The sequence below is a fragment of the Crotalus tigris genome, unplaced genomic scaffold (genome assembly GCF_016545835.1).
Source record: "Crotalus tigris isolate CLP2741 ecotype Arizona unplaced genomic scaffold, ASM1654583v1 scf7180000017592.2434428, whole genome shotgun sequence".
Taxonomy (NCBI): domain Eukaryota; kingdom Metazoa; phylum Chordata; class Lepidosauria; order Squamata; family Viperidae; genus Crotalus; species Crotalus tigris.
The window spans coordinates 1,516,733-1,533,382 of NW_024096498.1; the positions used below are offsets into that span (position 1 = coordinate 1,516,733).

The following is a 16,650-nucleotide window of genomic DNA, read 5'->3' on the forward strand; positions in this document are numbered from 1 at the left end:
TTCAGATTGGAAACTGGAAATATGTAACTGTTTTGTTTCTTCATTCTAATAAACTGGAGGTTCTTCCAGAGGAAATGGGTGATATGCAGAAATTAAAAGTTATAAATTTAAGCGATAATAGGTTTGTAACTTGAATTATTTTGCATGAACATTCTATTATTCATAATGGAGCTTTGGGTGGATTTAATCCAATCACTGTTTCTCACCTAGGATTATTATAAGCATAAAATTTTGGGATATCCAAATGGGGAATTAATCAGTTTCTTTGGATGAAGGTGAAATGAGCATGTAATATATTTTCTTTATATAAGGCATACTCTAATAAAAATATTTTGATTTATTATTTTATAGTTTCTTTTGGTGGGAAAGGATTCGTATAGGAAGTGTTAGAAAATGTGACTTAAGAATTTAGACAAGAATGGGCACTGAGAAAAGAGAATAGTTGTTTGCATAGGATGCAAACCAAATAAAGCATAGAGAGACGTGCTTTGATTCCAGATATGTTTGAGATTGCAGAGGCTGCAGTTGTGTTGGCAAGATAAGGGGAAGTATTTCACACCAGGAAGCCCAAGAGACAAATTGAATATATTAGGATGGATTCTCTTCTTTTTGCCTCTGTTTTTAATTCATTTATATTATTTAATGTTCCAGAGCAGTGTGCAAATGCCTATCCCTATGACCACTGTGTTACTTGAGCTCTGTTTCAGAACTTAGTCACAGTCTAACTGTGTAAAACTTTAACTACTTACAGGGCTGAACTTACCGCAAGAATAACTTGTAAGCCCAATAATAATTAGACAAAAATACACAATTAAAATGGATAAGAATGTGGAAAAAATGACCATTTTATTGCTGTGTTTTACTAATAAATAATTATTACTGTTTTTGATTTGCTGATTAGCTAAACAATCATCTTGACCTTTATTCACAGATTGAAGTATTTGCCTTATAGCATTTTACAATTGCAACATTTGACTGCTTTGTGGTTATCAGATAATCAGGTAAATGGTATTTATATTTCATAATTTAGTATTTATAGTTTCCTTTGAAACAGTATGCTTTAAACATAGCACTTGAACTGAAAATAAAGACATTGTGAAATTACTTCATAATATTGGGTTGTACATTTGATATTTTAATCATGAAGTATTGTATTGAATATGTTGCTGTGTTTCTGGTGAGGAAAATATTTTATTATTACTCTGCCCAGAAACTATGAAGAAAAAGAGAGGATTTTAGATACACAAAAAACTCTTCAGAGTAGTTATAACTCAGTTTCTTAACAAATATCTTCCCTTCCTTGTCTATAAAAGTGCAGTTTCAAATACAGTGAGTTAGATAATGTTTATTATATTTCTATAACAAGCCTTCCTTCCTTCCTTCCTTCCTTCCTTCCTTCCTTCCTTCCTTCCTTCCTTCCCTCCCTCCCTCCCTCCCTCCCTCCCTCCCTCCCTCTCTCTGGGCAGAAGGAAGTGAGGGAGGGAGGAAGGAAAGAAGGAAGGAAAATATTTTAGTAAATACAAATATAAAAGGCAGTTTTACTTACACAGTAAAACATATGCTTGTCTAATTGCTGGAAATTGAGTTCTTCGGTATTTTCATATGCAGAATGAATACATGAACTGTACTTGTTTCCTCATAGATTAAACACATAACATATTTAATATTCTACTTCATGATTTTTACTATTTTTTTACAAGCATAAATGATTTTGTAAATAAGCTCTCTCTAATGATCCACCTTATGTATAATGTGACCCACCTCACATTATATATCCATTGTGGTCCATAATTAAAGATGAATATTTTTTTACTTATTTATCAAATGTATACAGTTATCCAACTCACACATGTGTCTCTGGGCTGCTTACCAAATATGCAGGATTATAGGCTGCTCTTGCTAATTTTGCTGGTGGCCAATTCGAATTAGTGTGTTTATGTGTGTATATGTGGTGTGTGAGTGTGTGTGTGTGTGTGTGTGTGTGAAAGAGAGAGAGAGAGAGAGAGAGAGAATCTTGTGTTTGTGTGTATGTGTGTTTGTATAATTTATTTCAACACATGTTTATCTTACAGTTATAAGTAGAACAATTTTTAGATATTCTTTTGTTATCAATACAACATTTACTTTGTATCTGAACAGTTATTTTTAAAAACTTCCAGTGTTGGAGCATTCATAACTTCTGGAGGCAGATTCTTCCACTGATCAATTGTTCTAACTGTCAGGAAATTTCTCCTTAGTTCTAGGTTGCTTCTCTCTTTGATTAGTTTCCATCCATTGCGTCTTGTCCTGCCTTCAGGTGCTCTAGAGAATAGCTTGACTCCCTCTTTTTTTTTTTTTTTTGGCAACCCCTGAGATATTGGAACACTGCTATCATGTCCCCCCTTGAACTTCTCTTCATTAGACTAGACTAGGGGTAGGCAACCTCGGCTCTTTTATGACTCATGGACTTCAACTCCCAGAATTCCTGAGCCAGCTATGTTGGCTCAGGAATTCTGGGAGTTGAAGTCCATGAGTCATAAAAGAGACAAGGTTGCCTACCCCTGAACTAGACATACCCAATTCCAGCAACTGTTCTTTATATGTTTTAGCCTCCAGTCCCTTAATCATCTTTGTTGTTCTTCTCTGTACTCTTTCTAAAGCAGTGGTGGCGAACCTATGGCACACGTGCCAGAGGCGGCACTCAAAGCCCTATCTGTGGCCCTGTGGCCCCCTCCTCACCAGCAGCCCCCCTGGAGGAGAGTCGCCCCCAGGCAAGGCCCACACAGAGCAGCGCAGCCAAGGACATAGCCGGGCAGCAGGGACAAGACTTCACCCTTGCACCCCATAGTGTGCAGATGATGCTGCAGGGTGTGGGCAGAGGCCGTGGCTGCCATGGTGCAGGGCTGCCTGGGCAATCTGCTGTGGCAGGCCATGGAGGCAGTGCGTGGCCCTTTGGGTGGGTGGGGGAGGGGGCGGGGGGGAGCAGGCAGGGCAGGAGGCGGAGTGGAGGCGGGGGGAGGGTTTGGGGCATTCGGTCTCTAAAAGGCTCACCATCACTGTTCTAGAGTCTCAACATCTTTTTTACATTGTGGTGACCAAAATAACAACAACAACAAAATGACAGAGCAAATATAGTAAATTAAGTTTGGGAGCTGCATACAGTTCTATCTTTTATCACTATACCTTCAGCGATGAGATAGGTTTCTGTGGAGTCAGGCACAAGCAGACCTTGTTGCTTTCTCCTATGCTAGCAGATTTCTGCCCCTTGGAGATCTGTAGACGAGAGTCCTTTAATAATCCAGAGCAGATTTTGAACTGGTCTCAAAGAACCATATTTTAATGTTTTACAGCAGTGGTTCTCAACCTGTGGGTCGGGACCCCATTTGGGGTCGAACGACCATTTCACGGAGGTTGCCAAACAACGCAGTCCGCCATTTTTTCCCCCTTTTCCTTAGCTGTGCTACTCCCTTTTATTCTATTGGCTTTTGAAAGCCAATAGAATAGACTCTCTTGAATAGAGTCTAATTCTATTGGCTTTCAAAAGCCAATAGGAATTGTCCAGGCTGTCTCTGCCCTGCTGAGCCCGCCAAAAGTCCCATTCTGCAAACGGTGCTGCACCAGTTGAGTAGTCCTCGACTTACGACTGGTTGAGTAGTCCTCGCCTTACGACCGGTTGGGGGGTCGCAGCATTAAAAAGGTTGAGAACCACTGTTTTACAGCAAGGTATATCAATAATTAGATGAAAAGGAAAATGAATTATAGTAGTTTAACTTGCATAATTTATGTATGCATTCATAATTGTTCCTTCCTTCCTTTCATTTACAGTCTAAACCTCTCATTCCACTTCAAAAAGAAGTTGATCCAGAAACACAGGAAACCGTTGTTACTAATTATATGTTCCCACAACAACCAAGATCTGAAGATGGTAAGAATGATATTTATTGATTATTTTACAAATTGCTACTTGGAATTTAAAAAATGCTAAGTGTGGATTAGTTTGCCTGACCTTAGAAATTCAAAACACCTGCAAAAGTCTTAAACATGTCTCATTGGAGAAACAAGTATTAACAATATTTAAATTCTGTAGCTCTCACCAGTATGGATGTGTTAATAGTGATATGATAACCATTAGGATTCTGAAAGATTTTTGGGGTTTGGCAAATTATAAACTTGTGACACAGCATCTAAACCAGGGCTTTGCAACCAGTGGTACGCGTACCACCTGTGGTACTTTGCCACGTGGCAGGTGATAATCGACCATCCTAGAGAAGTGTAGTGAGGGAGGGGAATGAGCTGAAGCGACCCAAGTCTGAGGGAGAGGCAGCTGCAGCTACAGGACTGTCTGGGCTCGGCAGAAGACCGAGGAGCCGGCAGGGCTCCAGTTGGTTGGCGCTTCCAGAAGCAGCGCGTAGCTGGAGGTGAACTGAAGAAAAGGGGGGGAGGAGAGGAGAGTCTATAAAAGGGAGGTGGTTTGGGTGGGAAAGGGGAAAGAGAAGTAGAGTTCAGCAGGCAGGGAGGAAACAGGGACAGGGAAGAAGCAGCAGTTGTTGCTGGAAGAAAAGGTCCCCTGGTTCATTTTCTCCATTCAGGAGAATGCAATCAACACTGATGAAATAAAAAGCCATCAGACGAGCATGTAGGAAAGGAGGTGGGTTTGTTTAGTTCTGGATCAGCTGGCAGCTTGATTGGGTTACCATAAGGATTTTTGTACAGTTTTTACAACGTTTGGTAATTCAGCGGCTTGGTTTGTGTGCTTTGGTTATTGAAATATTTTAGTCTGTATTTTAGGCTAGCAATGAGTCCAAAGTGTTGACTTCTGTAGGTTTAATCCCTTTAAACAAATCTAATTAGTTTTACCCCCTTATCTTGAATCTGCCTATGGCTTTTAGAAAATTTTCTTTAAAGGTAAACAGGCTTAATTTAAGGCTAAAGCTTTTTGCAATTGCCAGAACCTTTCAGTCTCGAGTTGCAACATTGTGACAGGTGGCATGCCTGAGGCAGCTTAAAGAAACAAAACCGGAGTTTATGTGTTTCTTTATTTTGTGAGCATTTCTTGCTTTGCACTTGATTTCTGTGTCTTTAAGGGTACAAGGAAGGGATGGGGGGGGGATGTGTTCTTACTACACTGTGGAAAGAGCTTAGAAGGGAGAGAGGGCTGACCAGCTAGCTCAGGGGTCTACAAATTTAGCAACTTTAAGACCTGTGGACTTCAACTCCCAGAATTCCTTAACAAGCCATGATGGGTGAGGAATTCTGGGAAAGTCCACAAGTCTTAAAAGTGCCAAGTTTGAAGACCCCTGAGCTAGCTGGTAGTGGTGCATCATAATAAACATGGATAAATTCATCATACATTTGTCAGTGCAAATGGAAAGTGATTCAGCAAAGGAATAACCACCAAAGGAATTAAAACTGGTACTTTTTTCCTTTTTTTCTACAGTTTGTAATATTTTATTAGATTATAGAATAAAATACAAAAATACAAAAGCAAATAGTAGGACCCAGTGTGGAGGAAAAAGAGGGAAAAAGTGAGGGGGAGAAGGGAAAAAGAACAGACTTCCTCTATCATAGTAGAAGGAAGCATTAACATTGAGTCTCAGCTTTTTACTTTTCCATAATATTATAAACTAGCCATTTCTATAACAACAAATGAATCTAATCAGTAAAACCCAAAATCCCCCCCCCCTTTTTTTTAGTCATCAAGTTTTTGACACCTTGCTAAGCACTGGTGGTACTGAAATATTGTCATATCCTAAAAGTGGTACAATATGTGAAAAGGTTGAAAAGCCCTGATCTAAACAACTGCTGTTTATAGGCACATTACACTGTAACTGTACAGCACGTATAAATAAATGTCGTTTGTGTCTATGTTCTGGCCATAGTCACGCATTGAGTAAAGAATAAGTTGAAAGATATGGCTCAGATTAAAATTAGTAGCCGAAATCTACTGTCTCATATAAAATAAAAAAAAAACAAGGTACAAGTTAAACTGCATATAGAAGAAGCCCTCATGAAGTGATTGGGAGCTGCCTGAAGTTTTGCCTTCTGGAATCCATTAGGAATGGAACCACATTATCTATTTTATAAATTAATTCATTCTTTATAAAGTGTTTATAATTGGGATGACAAGATGCATAGATTCATTGTGCATAATTTCTCTCATTACTATTTATAAACATAGATAATTGAAGCCCCTAGGACAGTCTGACTGTAATATCTGGTCCAAAATATAAATTAACAAATTTGAAAAAACAAGTGGTTGTTTCTTCAGCAGTCTTTCAGTTGTAGAGAATACTGAAATTGTGATACTCAGAGCAATTAGTAAAGGTAGTCCTTATGATGATAATGGAGTCTGCCAATGTGTCATAAGTCATGGCAGTCATAAAGCAGGCCCTCACATGACTGACGTGATTTTATGATCTTGTTTGTGACGGTTGTTAAGCAAACACCATACTTATAAAGTGACTTATAAAGTGACTGCTGCAGTTGTTAAATGACCACCAGGGTCCTTAACAAACTCATTATTCACTGTCAGGCGTTTTTGCTGAAAACCAAAAGTAAATGCCATTTTTCGCAGGATGCTGTAAACAGCCATAAATGTAGGCAAGCTACCTGGCGCCCAGAATGCAGTCACATGATTTGGGGGGAGGGGGGGAGAAGAAGAACTGGGTTTGTAAGTACCTTTTGGCTGGGGAAGGTTCCGGTGTAACTTTGAATGAAATGATCACCAAATGTCATTAGTTGAGGACTGACTCTATAAAGATTTTGTTTTATTTAAACAAGATTAAGTGATCATCTTGAATTTTCAGATCTAAGTATTTTTCATTTGATTTCAGTAAAGTTTATTACATCTTAAGTACCTCTGTTGCCAGGTAGCAGTGGAAATGGAAACTTCATTTCCAATTTGAGCTTGAGTTAGCTGTTTATATTGTATTCAGTCTGTTTTGTTAAGAAGGTTATTAAGAAATGCTACCTGTTGTGTGAATTACTTTATTTGCTCTAACTTACCTTTACACTTTTATTCAGTTATGTTCATATCTGATAACGAGAGCTTCAATCCTTCACTGTGGGAGGAGCAAAGGAAACAGCGTGCTCAGGTGGCTTTTGAATGTGATGAAGATAAAGATGAAAGAGAGGCACCGCCTAGAGTAAGTATTTGCTTTATTTTGTTATCCTGTCTTCAGTTCATCCTTTATAGATAAAAAACAAGCTGCTTTGGATGTAATATTTTGCTGAGGTGGATAATCTATAGCAATAGCACTAGACTTATATACCGCTTCACAGTGCTTTACAGCCCTCTCTAAGCAATTTACAGAGTCGGCCTATTGCCCCCAAACATCTGGATCCTCATTTTATTGATCTTGGAAGGATGGAAGGCTGAGTTAACCTTGAGCAGCTCGGAATCAAACTCCTGGAGTGAGCAGTGAGTTAACCCGCAGTACTGTATTCTAAGCACTGCACCACCACGGCTGTCTCATTTGATCTGATGGAATGGGCAGATAATCTCAGGAAGTGGTGGTCCTACAAATAACCTGCTTCTGGTGTCTTGTAGAGCTTTAAAGGTGATAACCAGCACCTTACATTGTACCTGCAAGAAAACTGAGCCAGCGCAGCTTGCATATCAGGCATGTAACATGAGCAAACTGAGGGGTGGTGGCCAACACTTCCGAATGGTCTTCAAAGGCAGCCCCATGTATAGCACATTGTAGCAGTCCAGATGGAAAGTGACCAAGCTGTGAGTGTTGTTATAGATAGCCCTCACTTAATGACCATTTGAAGTTATGTCAGCCCCAGAAATAGTGGTTTACATCCTTTACAGCCTGTAAAGCACTTTTGACAGTCATAAAATGCATCTCCCCCCCCCACACACACATCACATTTTGGGTGCTTGGCAGCTGGTTCACATTTATGACTAGTTGCAGCATCCTGTAGTTACATGACTGCAATTTGTGATATTTCTGACAGAAAACAGCAAAAAAATTCCATTGGATATGCTGAATTCACTTATCAAATACGTGGTTTGCTTAATGTCTGGCGATTTGCTTAACGATTGCTATAAAAATGGTTATAAAATAGAATCGGGTCACATGGTGACCCACTTAACAGCTGCCCTGATTTACAGCCAAAATTCTATATCCTTTGCAATAGTAAATTGAGGAGTAACCTATACTTACTGTATTAATCAAAATATGGAACATTCTTTGCTGCAATTTATAACTGGTTAATTTTAAAATTGATTTATTTTATATAGGAGGGTAATTTGAAGAGGTATCCAACACCTTACCCTGATGAACTGAAGAATATGGTCAAAACTGTTCAAACAATAGTACACAGATTAAAAGATGAAGAAAACACAGTTGAAACTAATAAAGAAGCAAAGCAAGAAAGCCAGCAAGTTGCAGTAAAGGATATAGGAGTAAAGGTTAGATTCAGTGTTATGCTTGAAATTGTCTAACTTTTCACCACACGTTCATTAAAAATTATTAAGAGCTACTAATATTTGAACTGTATAATTTTTATTTTAATTATAGTTATTGTGAAGATAATTTAAAAAAACTTATTAACAACATTCTGTACATTTTATAAGTTGTTCATCCAAGATAAATATATTAGAACTACATTATGTATTTTGCAATTTTGGTCAGTGATAATTAAATAATAAAATAATTAATTTTGGTTAATTATTTAGACTTCAGAAATTACTCCAGTGAAAAACAAAATGGAAAACGAGCAGAATATTATGGGAAACTGTGTGCAGAAACTTAATGAATCAGATGATGAGAACAGTATCAGAAACTCACAGGTGAACAATCAAGTTAAAGTCACAGAAAATGTGAAGCCAATTGTTAACCATGAAGATACTTTGGAGGTATTTTATATATTTCTATGCTTTATTCTCTATCATCGTGGCATTAAATTCGGATAAAACATGAGGAGTATAATATAATTTTAAATATTTATTTTTTTATAAATCTAAAACAATAACTAAACTCCCACGCATATTTCATACAGTAATCGTATACATGCATCCTAAAAATAAAAATAGACTAATCCTATACATGTCTCCCAAACCAGACCATGCATTTGAGTAGTCATGCATAGGAGTGATCTATTAGTTACCAACGTCAAACTTTTTACTGAATAGTAAATTTTAATAAATGTGAATAATAATTTACCTAATTGTGTAACAAATTTCAAAAATATATTTTTATTATGTCTGTGCAAATAAAATGTGATTCTCCTATTGCTGTTATTTTTACTGTCCTAGCTTTATATGAGAATTTAGATTAGAAAAAATTCAATCAGCATGGTTAAAAGAAGTCAGGTATAATAAATGTTTCATTTATATAGCCTCAGGTTAGATTAGCGCAAATATGCTATATACTATTACTACTAGTATTTAATATGGAAAATACATTTTTCAGTGCATTCCATATTTTACTATCTTAAATTAAAACACCCACTGAACTTTGAGATAACATTCTTGCAGTCTTTGATGGCAAAGTCTTCTGAAGACCAGTTTTCCAAATACAGCTATATGCCTCTTATGGAGCTGCTTTTGTGACAAATCTTTTAAGGCAGGGGTCCCCAACCATCAGTCCATGGCCTGTTAAGAATCAGATTGAACAGCTGGGATGAGCAGTGGGTAAGCAAGCAAAACCGAAAACATCCCCTCCGGTCCTTGAAAAAAATTGCCTTCCACAAAACCTGTCTCTGGTGCCAAAAAGGCTGGAGACCGCTTGCTGCTTTAAGATCTTTGTATTAATATAAAAGGCTTTTAAAATAGATTATAATTATGTAGACGAACCTGATGTTCATCTTTTTTTTTTACAGGAATCAGAAGAACTATCTTCTGATGAAGAAATGAAAGTAGCAGAAATGAGACCACCTCTCATAGAAACTTCCATTAACCAACCAAAAGTAGTAGCACTTGGCAATAGCAAAAAAGGTAGGCATTTATTTAGTGATAAATGCTTTAAAAAGATCTGTTTCTCTGAGATGACTAAAAGTTACAAATAGAGCAGTGGTTCTCAACCTGTGGGTTGGGACTCCATTTGGGGTCGAACGACCATTTCATGGGGGTCGCCAAACAACGCAGTCCACCATTTCCCCCCCCCCTTTTCCTTAGCTGTGCTACTCCCTTTTATTCTATTGGCTTTTGAAAGCCAATAGAATAGACTCTCTTGAATAGAGTCTAATTCTATTGGCTTTCAAAAGCCAATAGGAATTGTCCAGGCTGTCTCTGCCCTGCTGAGCCTGCCAAAAGTCCCATTCTGCAAACGGTGCTGCACCAATTGAGTAGTCCTCGACTTACAACCGGTTGAGTAGTCCTCGACTTACGACCAGTTGGGGGTCGCGCCATTAAAAAGGTTGAGAACCACTGAAATAGAGTTTTGCATGAAAAGTAGCATAAAAATAAATTTATATTCATATATTTTTTTTACTTACACTCCTTCAGTCGTTTGTGCCTGGACTGAAGCTATTAGGAAACAAGAGAGACCCCAGTGCTATGTAAAGGCAGATCAGTGTGCTTAAATTTGATTTTGCCACTGTTGCCAGTATTCTACCTTACTTCAGTGCTTATTGTTTGGGTTTATTATAACTTGTTGTCTTCCATGTCTTCAATTTTATATTAAACTAAATAAGCCAATCTGCAACTATTTATTATAATTTACAGCCTAGTTTATTTGATATGCTGATTATTACCTATGTTTTGTTTATTTCCTGCTTTTCTGCTTTATTGGTTATTCAGTATTGTATTATCTTAATTTTGGGGTTTTTTAAATACAAGTAATTAGTACAAATATTGTTAGATTAGCTATTTTGTTATTTGTATGCTTTAAATTTCTAATTTTTAAAAAAGTGTTCTTCAATGCATTTGCTATTTTGTAGGATTTGAACACAGAATTTGTCAGATATTTTCACTGTTAAGAAATGGTCAAATATTTTTATTTAACAAACTGCTGCCTCAGGATTTCATATATTTTAAATATATTCTGCCCCAAGCTGAATACAGATAGTCCTAGAGTTATAACTGCAATTGAGCCCCAAATTTATGATGCTAAGTGAGACATTTGCTAAGTGAGTTTTGCCCCATTTTGCAACTTTCTTGCCATACTTGTTAAGTGAATCATTGCAGTTTAGTCACATGGTTGTTAAGCCAAGCATCTGAATTTTGATAATATGACCATGGAGATGCTGCAACAGTTGTGTGAAAAAATATCATAAATCACTTTTTTCAGTGCTGTTGTAACTTTGAACAGTCACTAAATGAATTGTTGTAAGTCGATCACTTCCTCTATTTCAAGTGAAATTGAATACTTTTGCATAAAGCTGAATGTTCCAGGAAAAGTCATGCAAATTACAAAACAAAGATGAATATTATTAGAAATGAGAACTATACGGAGCCATTAAATATGACTTACTATGAAATCAGAATATTATAGAACCATTTGGGAGGAAGGAGTATCTTTAGCCTAATTCCAGTAGAGAAATGCTGTTTCTTCAGCCTATTCAAACTTAAAATCATTTAGGTAGTTAAGCATATTTAGTAGAGTTGTATCAGCCATTCAGAGATGTTCTTCAAAAAAATAGAAGTGTTTTTCTTAAGTTATTCCCCAAACTACCAGGTTATTGTGACTTTTCTGCCAGTTTACTGGTACTCTGGTGGACATTCCTTTGAGAGGACATGGTGCTTCAATCTGCAGATTTGGAGAAGACTCACTCAATTCCAGGAAGGTGTTCCTTCAGATGAATCACAAAGACCCTGAAATTTACTGGCTATGAAAAGTCATATGTAAAGTGAATGTGTACTATAGATATACATTTGCATGAGTTAGTAATATGAATATGCTAAATTAAATTAAATTATTTTCAGATGACAATAAAGCAGTAGATTCTTCATCTGATGATCCAACCCATAACAGCAATCAGAATAATAGCAATTGTTCCTCTCCTTCCCGAATGTCAGATTCAGAATCTCTAAATACTGACAGTAGCCAAGAAGCATCATTGTGTTCTCCAGACAGAGAAATTACCATGACTGTCAATACCAAAATCAGGTTTGAGAAATATTATAGTATGTCATAAGACTTTAAAATAATGATAAAATGTTTCTTTTTCCATTTTTCTATCCTCTGCAATTTTGTATCATCTGCAAATTTAATAAGAATTGTCTCTACCTCTTCATAATTGTCATGGCATCGAGTATACTTAATTAGCTTGTTAATCAGAATATTGTGAGGTACTTGTACGGTTTGCTAAAGTCAACATATATTCTGGCTACCTCATTCCTTCAATTCATTAACAAAGTAACCCAATCAAAGAAATGCAGTAAGATTAATTAAGTTCTTGACAAATCTGTACATTACATAGTTTTCAAGATGTTATAAGAATTAACTCTATAAATTTCTGAAATATCTTTCTAAATACTAATATCAGTCGGATTGAGTTTCTGGATATTCCTTTGCATGTTTTTGAAAACAGAGCAACATTTCCTATCCTCCAGATACGTGGTATGTCACCAGTTCTCCAGGATTGCTCAAAGAAGGGTTCAGCTAGGCCAGGGGTAGGCAACCTTGGCTCTTTTATGACTCGTGGACTTCAACTCCCAGAATTCCTGAGCCAGCCAAGCTGGCTCAGGAATTCTGGGAGTTGAAGTCCACGAGTCATAAAAGAGCCAAGGTTGCCTACCCCTGAGCTGGGCCATTAACTGATTCCACTATCTTGTTTTGAAGATTTAAATTTATTCAGAATAAAGAGATAGTCCTTGACAATGTTTCTGTTTGTGTAAAGCTTCAGACTGCCCCTTCATCATACAATTCACAATTTACTGGTGTATCACATTGTTCATTTATTTGTTAGAAAATACTGAAAAGATGTTTAATCCCATTATCAGCTTAGATAAGTTCTACTGCTTCCCCTTGCCTTGGTTGTCTGATACCTCTTCATTGCTCCCCCCCCCACTTATTGCTCCCTCTGTTTGCCTTGTGGTAAAAAAATATTTTTTTTTCTGCAATGTCTCCTTGTTTCAGTATTTTATTTTTTTAGTTTTATTTTAATAAAAATGAATGATCAAATGATTTAAAACAAATTCTTGAAGAGTATTTTAAATTGATATTTAATCAACTTTTTGATTGTACAGTATTTACAATGGTTTACTATATTGGTATGATTACTATGTGAAATTGAATGCAGACTTAAGTAAAATCTATTGAAATCAATGGATCTTGAGTCCATTTCTTTTGTCTCTACACGTTTATCTAATCTGGCTTAATGCTACTGTCTTTTAAAATGCATTTATCAAATGTGGTCATTTTATAAAATTGCTCTTATATTTATGATTGCTTTATTTTACAGGGAAGAAGATGAAAATTCTAACAGTCTTTTACAAAATGGAGAAGCAAATGTTCTGATAGAAGAAAAATTGAACTCTCAAGATAAAATTACAAATCTATCTGAATTCAGTTTAAATATTGAGAAGAAATTAGCTTTACTAGAGAAAAGTGTTGAACTAAACAATGCCACTGATGAGTCTCATAACTTGCATCAGATCAACAGGAATATTTGCAAATTAGCTGAAGAGGGACTACAATCTAATGTAGTGAATCAAATAAAATCAACAGAAATGTCAATTAAGGACTTGATAAATGACCATATGAAAGAAGAAATTGAACAGTTGGAAAATGAAAATAAATATTCAAATGTATGTCCAGTAAATAGTATCAATGGACATTCTGAAGACATGCCACATACTGCAGGAAAATCAGAGCTAAAGAGAAGTGCCAGCATTGATACTGATTCTTCTTCAGAATTGTGTCTTTCAAAAAGTACTGAAGACTTGTCTCCACAGAGGAGTGGGCCAGTGGTGAAATCCCATAGCATAACTAACATGGAGACAGGTGCTCTAAAAGTCTGTGATATTATAAATGACAGTGGATCTCAGCACGCCAATCCTGCAATAAAATCAGCAGGTATGGCTGCAGATGGAAAAAATATAGTCCGGAGTAAGTCAGCTACTCTCCTATATGATCAGCCATTACAAGTGTTTCCTGGATGTTCATCATCCTCTGATTTAGTATCTACAAAAACAGCAATTAAATTTGATTTCAATCATAATCCTGAAGATACCAATACAATTAAAGGGCAAGGACCGAATTCTCCACAACCATTCACTACCCCCCAATATAATATACAATATAGCAGCAATATTGTACCTAAAGAGTCTTTGTGGCTCCAAAAACAAAATCCTATAGCCGAACAAAGTTGTTTGTCCTCTCAGCGCTTACCAAGGCTGGATAGTACGGAGAGCTGTACTTCTGCAAAACATTCAGCCAATATGAATTTCTCTAACCATAATAATGTTAGAGCTAGTGCTGCCTACAATATGCATCAAAGGATGGGTGGTAGGCATATGGAAATGTGGGCTGTTTCACCAAATGACAGGCATCCTTCTAGTGCAACGCGAAATACTCTTCAGCGACAGAGTAGTGTGTCTTCTACTGCTTCAGTTAATGTTGATTCTGGATCTTCACGCCGTCCTCTGGTTTCTGAGGGGGATTATTTAACGTATAGGGATTTGCATTCAGTGGGAAGAGTCCCACCCAAATTGTCAGGGCAACAGAGACCTCTTTCTGCAAGAACACATAGCATTGATGGACCAAATGTAACCCGACCTCAGAGTGCCCGTCCTTCAGCAAATGATATACCAGAGAGAACTATGTCAGTCAGTGACTTCAATTACTCAAGGACTAGTCCGTCTAAAAGAACAAATCCAAGAGTTAATTCTGAATACTCTCTGATAGATCCTACTGGAAAAAATAAAGTTCCTCATGACTGGAGGGAACAAGTACTACGGCACATAGAGGCCAAAAAGTTAGAAAAGGTAAGCAATTTTACTTCTTCTTGAACCCAGCAGTCTCTTTTTTATTAAGCTGGTAAAAGTCTGCCATTTAAAGAATATGGTTGTGATATTATAGTTTAAAATTTCAAAAATTTGTTTAGTAATAAACTCATTTCATAAAATAGGTAAGTTAGCTTTAGGAATAGTCGGCTAGATGTTTTATTATAATACGTAGTATGATTTGTATAGAAGGAAGAACTCTAAAATCATCAAGAAAATTATTACCATAAAGTTTAACATTAATCACATCTAAGCAGATGAAACTATAACCATCTTCAGCAGCATGTTTGAAATACCGAGATAATATAATATCCTACCAAAGTGACATGGTTATTACTTTGCTGATAATACATTTTTGTGAAAGTGATAAGTATCAAATATATACTTACTTCCCAAGAGCTGATAGTAATTTTTCAAATAATTTAACTTTTCTGGGGTACTAGGAAAGTGAAAATATACAAGTAATCCTCAATTTACAACCAGTCACTTATTAGATGTTTGAAATTACAATCAGTTTCCCCAAGCTATTTAAAGAACTAAATTCAAAATTCCTGGCAGCAGTCACAAAAAAGATCATAAAATCAGTCACATGGTAACCCACTTAATGACCGGAAAAACTTATGACCATAATTCCAGACCCAATTATGGTTGAATATCAAGGTCTACGTATATCTATCTAGTAACACGGTAACTTGATTTTAAGATAAATTCAATCTAATATGTCTTTGTAAAAGTTCACATAGAAATTTCATCAGGCTGGGGTTTTTTTTTTTGTTCCCAGTCTCTACTTATTCTTACACAAATATTGATCTTTGTATTGATCTCTTTTGTACCATGTTGCCTTTCCATATGTTTCCAGCCCCCCCCCCCAATATGGAGTTGGTGAAAATGTGGATCACAAGAACTTGTATTTTCTAGTTTTCTGATATAACAGTAAAGGATTAGAGGAAAACTGATATGATAAACGGTTAAATATAAGACTAATTTGGCTTCATGTATGACATTGAAGACTATTAGTACAGGGCTTTTCAACCTTTTCACAGATTGTACCACTTTTAGGACATGACAATTTTTGAGTACCACCAGTGCTTAGCAAGGTGTCAAACACTTGATGACTAAAAAAAAAAGGGGGGGGGATTTTGGGTTTTACTGATTAGATTCATTTGTTGTTATAGAAATGGCTAGTTTAAAATATTATGGAAAAGTAAAAAGTTGAGGTTCAATGTTAATGCTTCCTTCTACTGCAACAGAGCAAGTCTGTTCTTTTTTCCTTTCCCCACTCACTTTTCCCCCCTTTTTCCTCCCCACTGGGTCCTACTATTTGCTTTTGTATTTTATTCTATAATCTAATAAAATATTACAAACTGTAGAAAAAAAGAAAAAAAAGTACCAGTTTTAATTCCTTCGGTGGCTGTTCCTTTGCTGAATCACTTTCCCTTTGCACTGACAAATGTACGATGAATTTATCCATGTTTATTATTATGCACCACTGCCAGCTAGCTCAGGGGTGATTTACACTTTTTAAAAACATTTACGAACACACACGCATGCAAATTCATACATATACCAAGACAGAAGAGTGATGACAAAGAAAACCCAGAGGGGAACCAAAAGGACAAAGGACATCAGTCATCCTTGCCAAAGACTCAGCAAGTTAGTATTTGTATGTGTGTGTATTTATACATGGAAATACATTATGGCGTGTAAATGATTGGTTTGTGTGGCTCATATCCCTTGATGTTGGTCTGTTCTGGTAGGGGTCAACATCCTCC

General features: G+C 36.6%; 1 protein-coding gene across 4 annotated transcripts in view; it reads left to right on the forward strand.

Annotated features, from left to right (window-relative positions):
* The window catches only part of ERBIN (erbb2 interacting protein), a 95,841-nt gene that overhangs the window by 51,633 nt on the left and 27,558 nt on the right, over positions 1-16,650 (forward strand). For 3 of the 4 annotated variants that reach the window (XM_039365130.1, XM_039365112.1, XM_039365102.1), the window contains 9 exons: positions 6-121; positions 932-1,001; positions 3,805-3,904; positions 7,003-7,124; positions 8,228-8,398; positions 8,666-8,845; positions 9,811-9,925; positions 11,855-12,038; positions 13,336-14,860. In XM_039365130.1, the coding sequence (XP_039221064.1) occupies positions 6-121; positions 932-1,001; positions 3,805-3,904; positions 7,003-7,124; positions 8,228-8,398; positions 8,666-8,845; positions 9,811-9,925; positions 11,855-12,038; positions 13,336-14,860 (2,583 nt within the window). The remainder of the gene's footprint in view (positions 1-5; positions 122-931; positions 1,002-3,804; positions 3,905-7,002; positions 7,125-8,227; positions 8,399-8,665; positions 8,846-9,810; positions 9,926-11,854; positions 12,039-13,335; positions 14,861-16,650) is intronic. The other variant, XM_039365121.1, reaches the window with a different exon arrangement.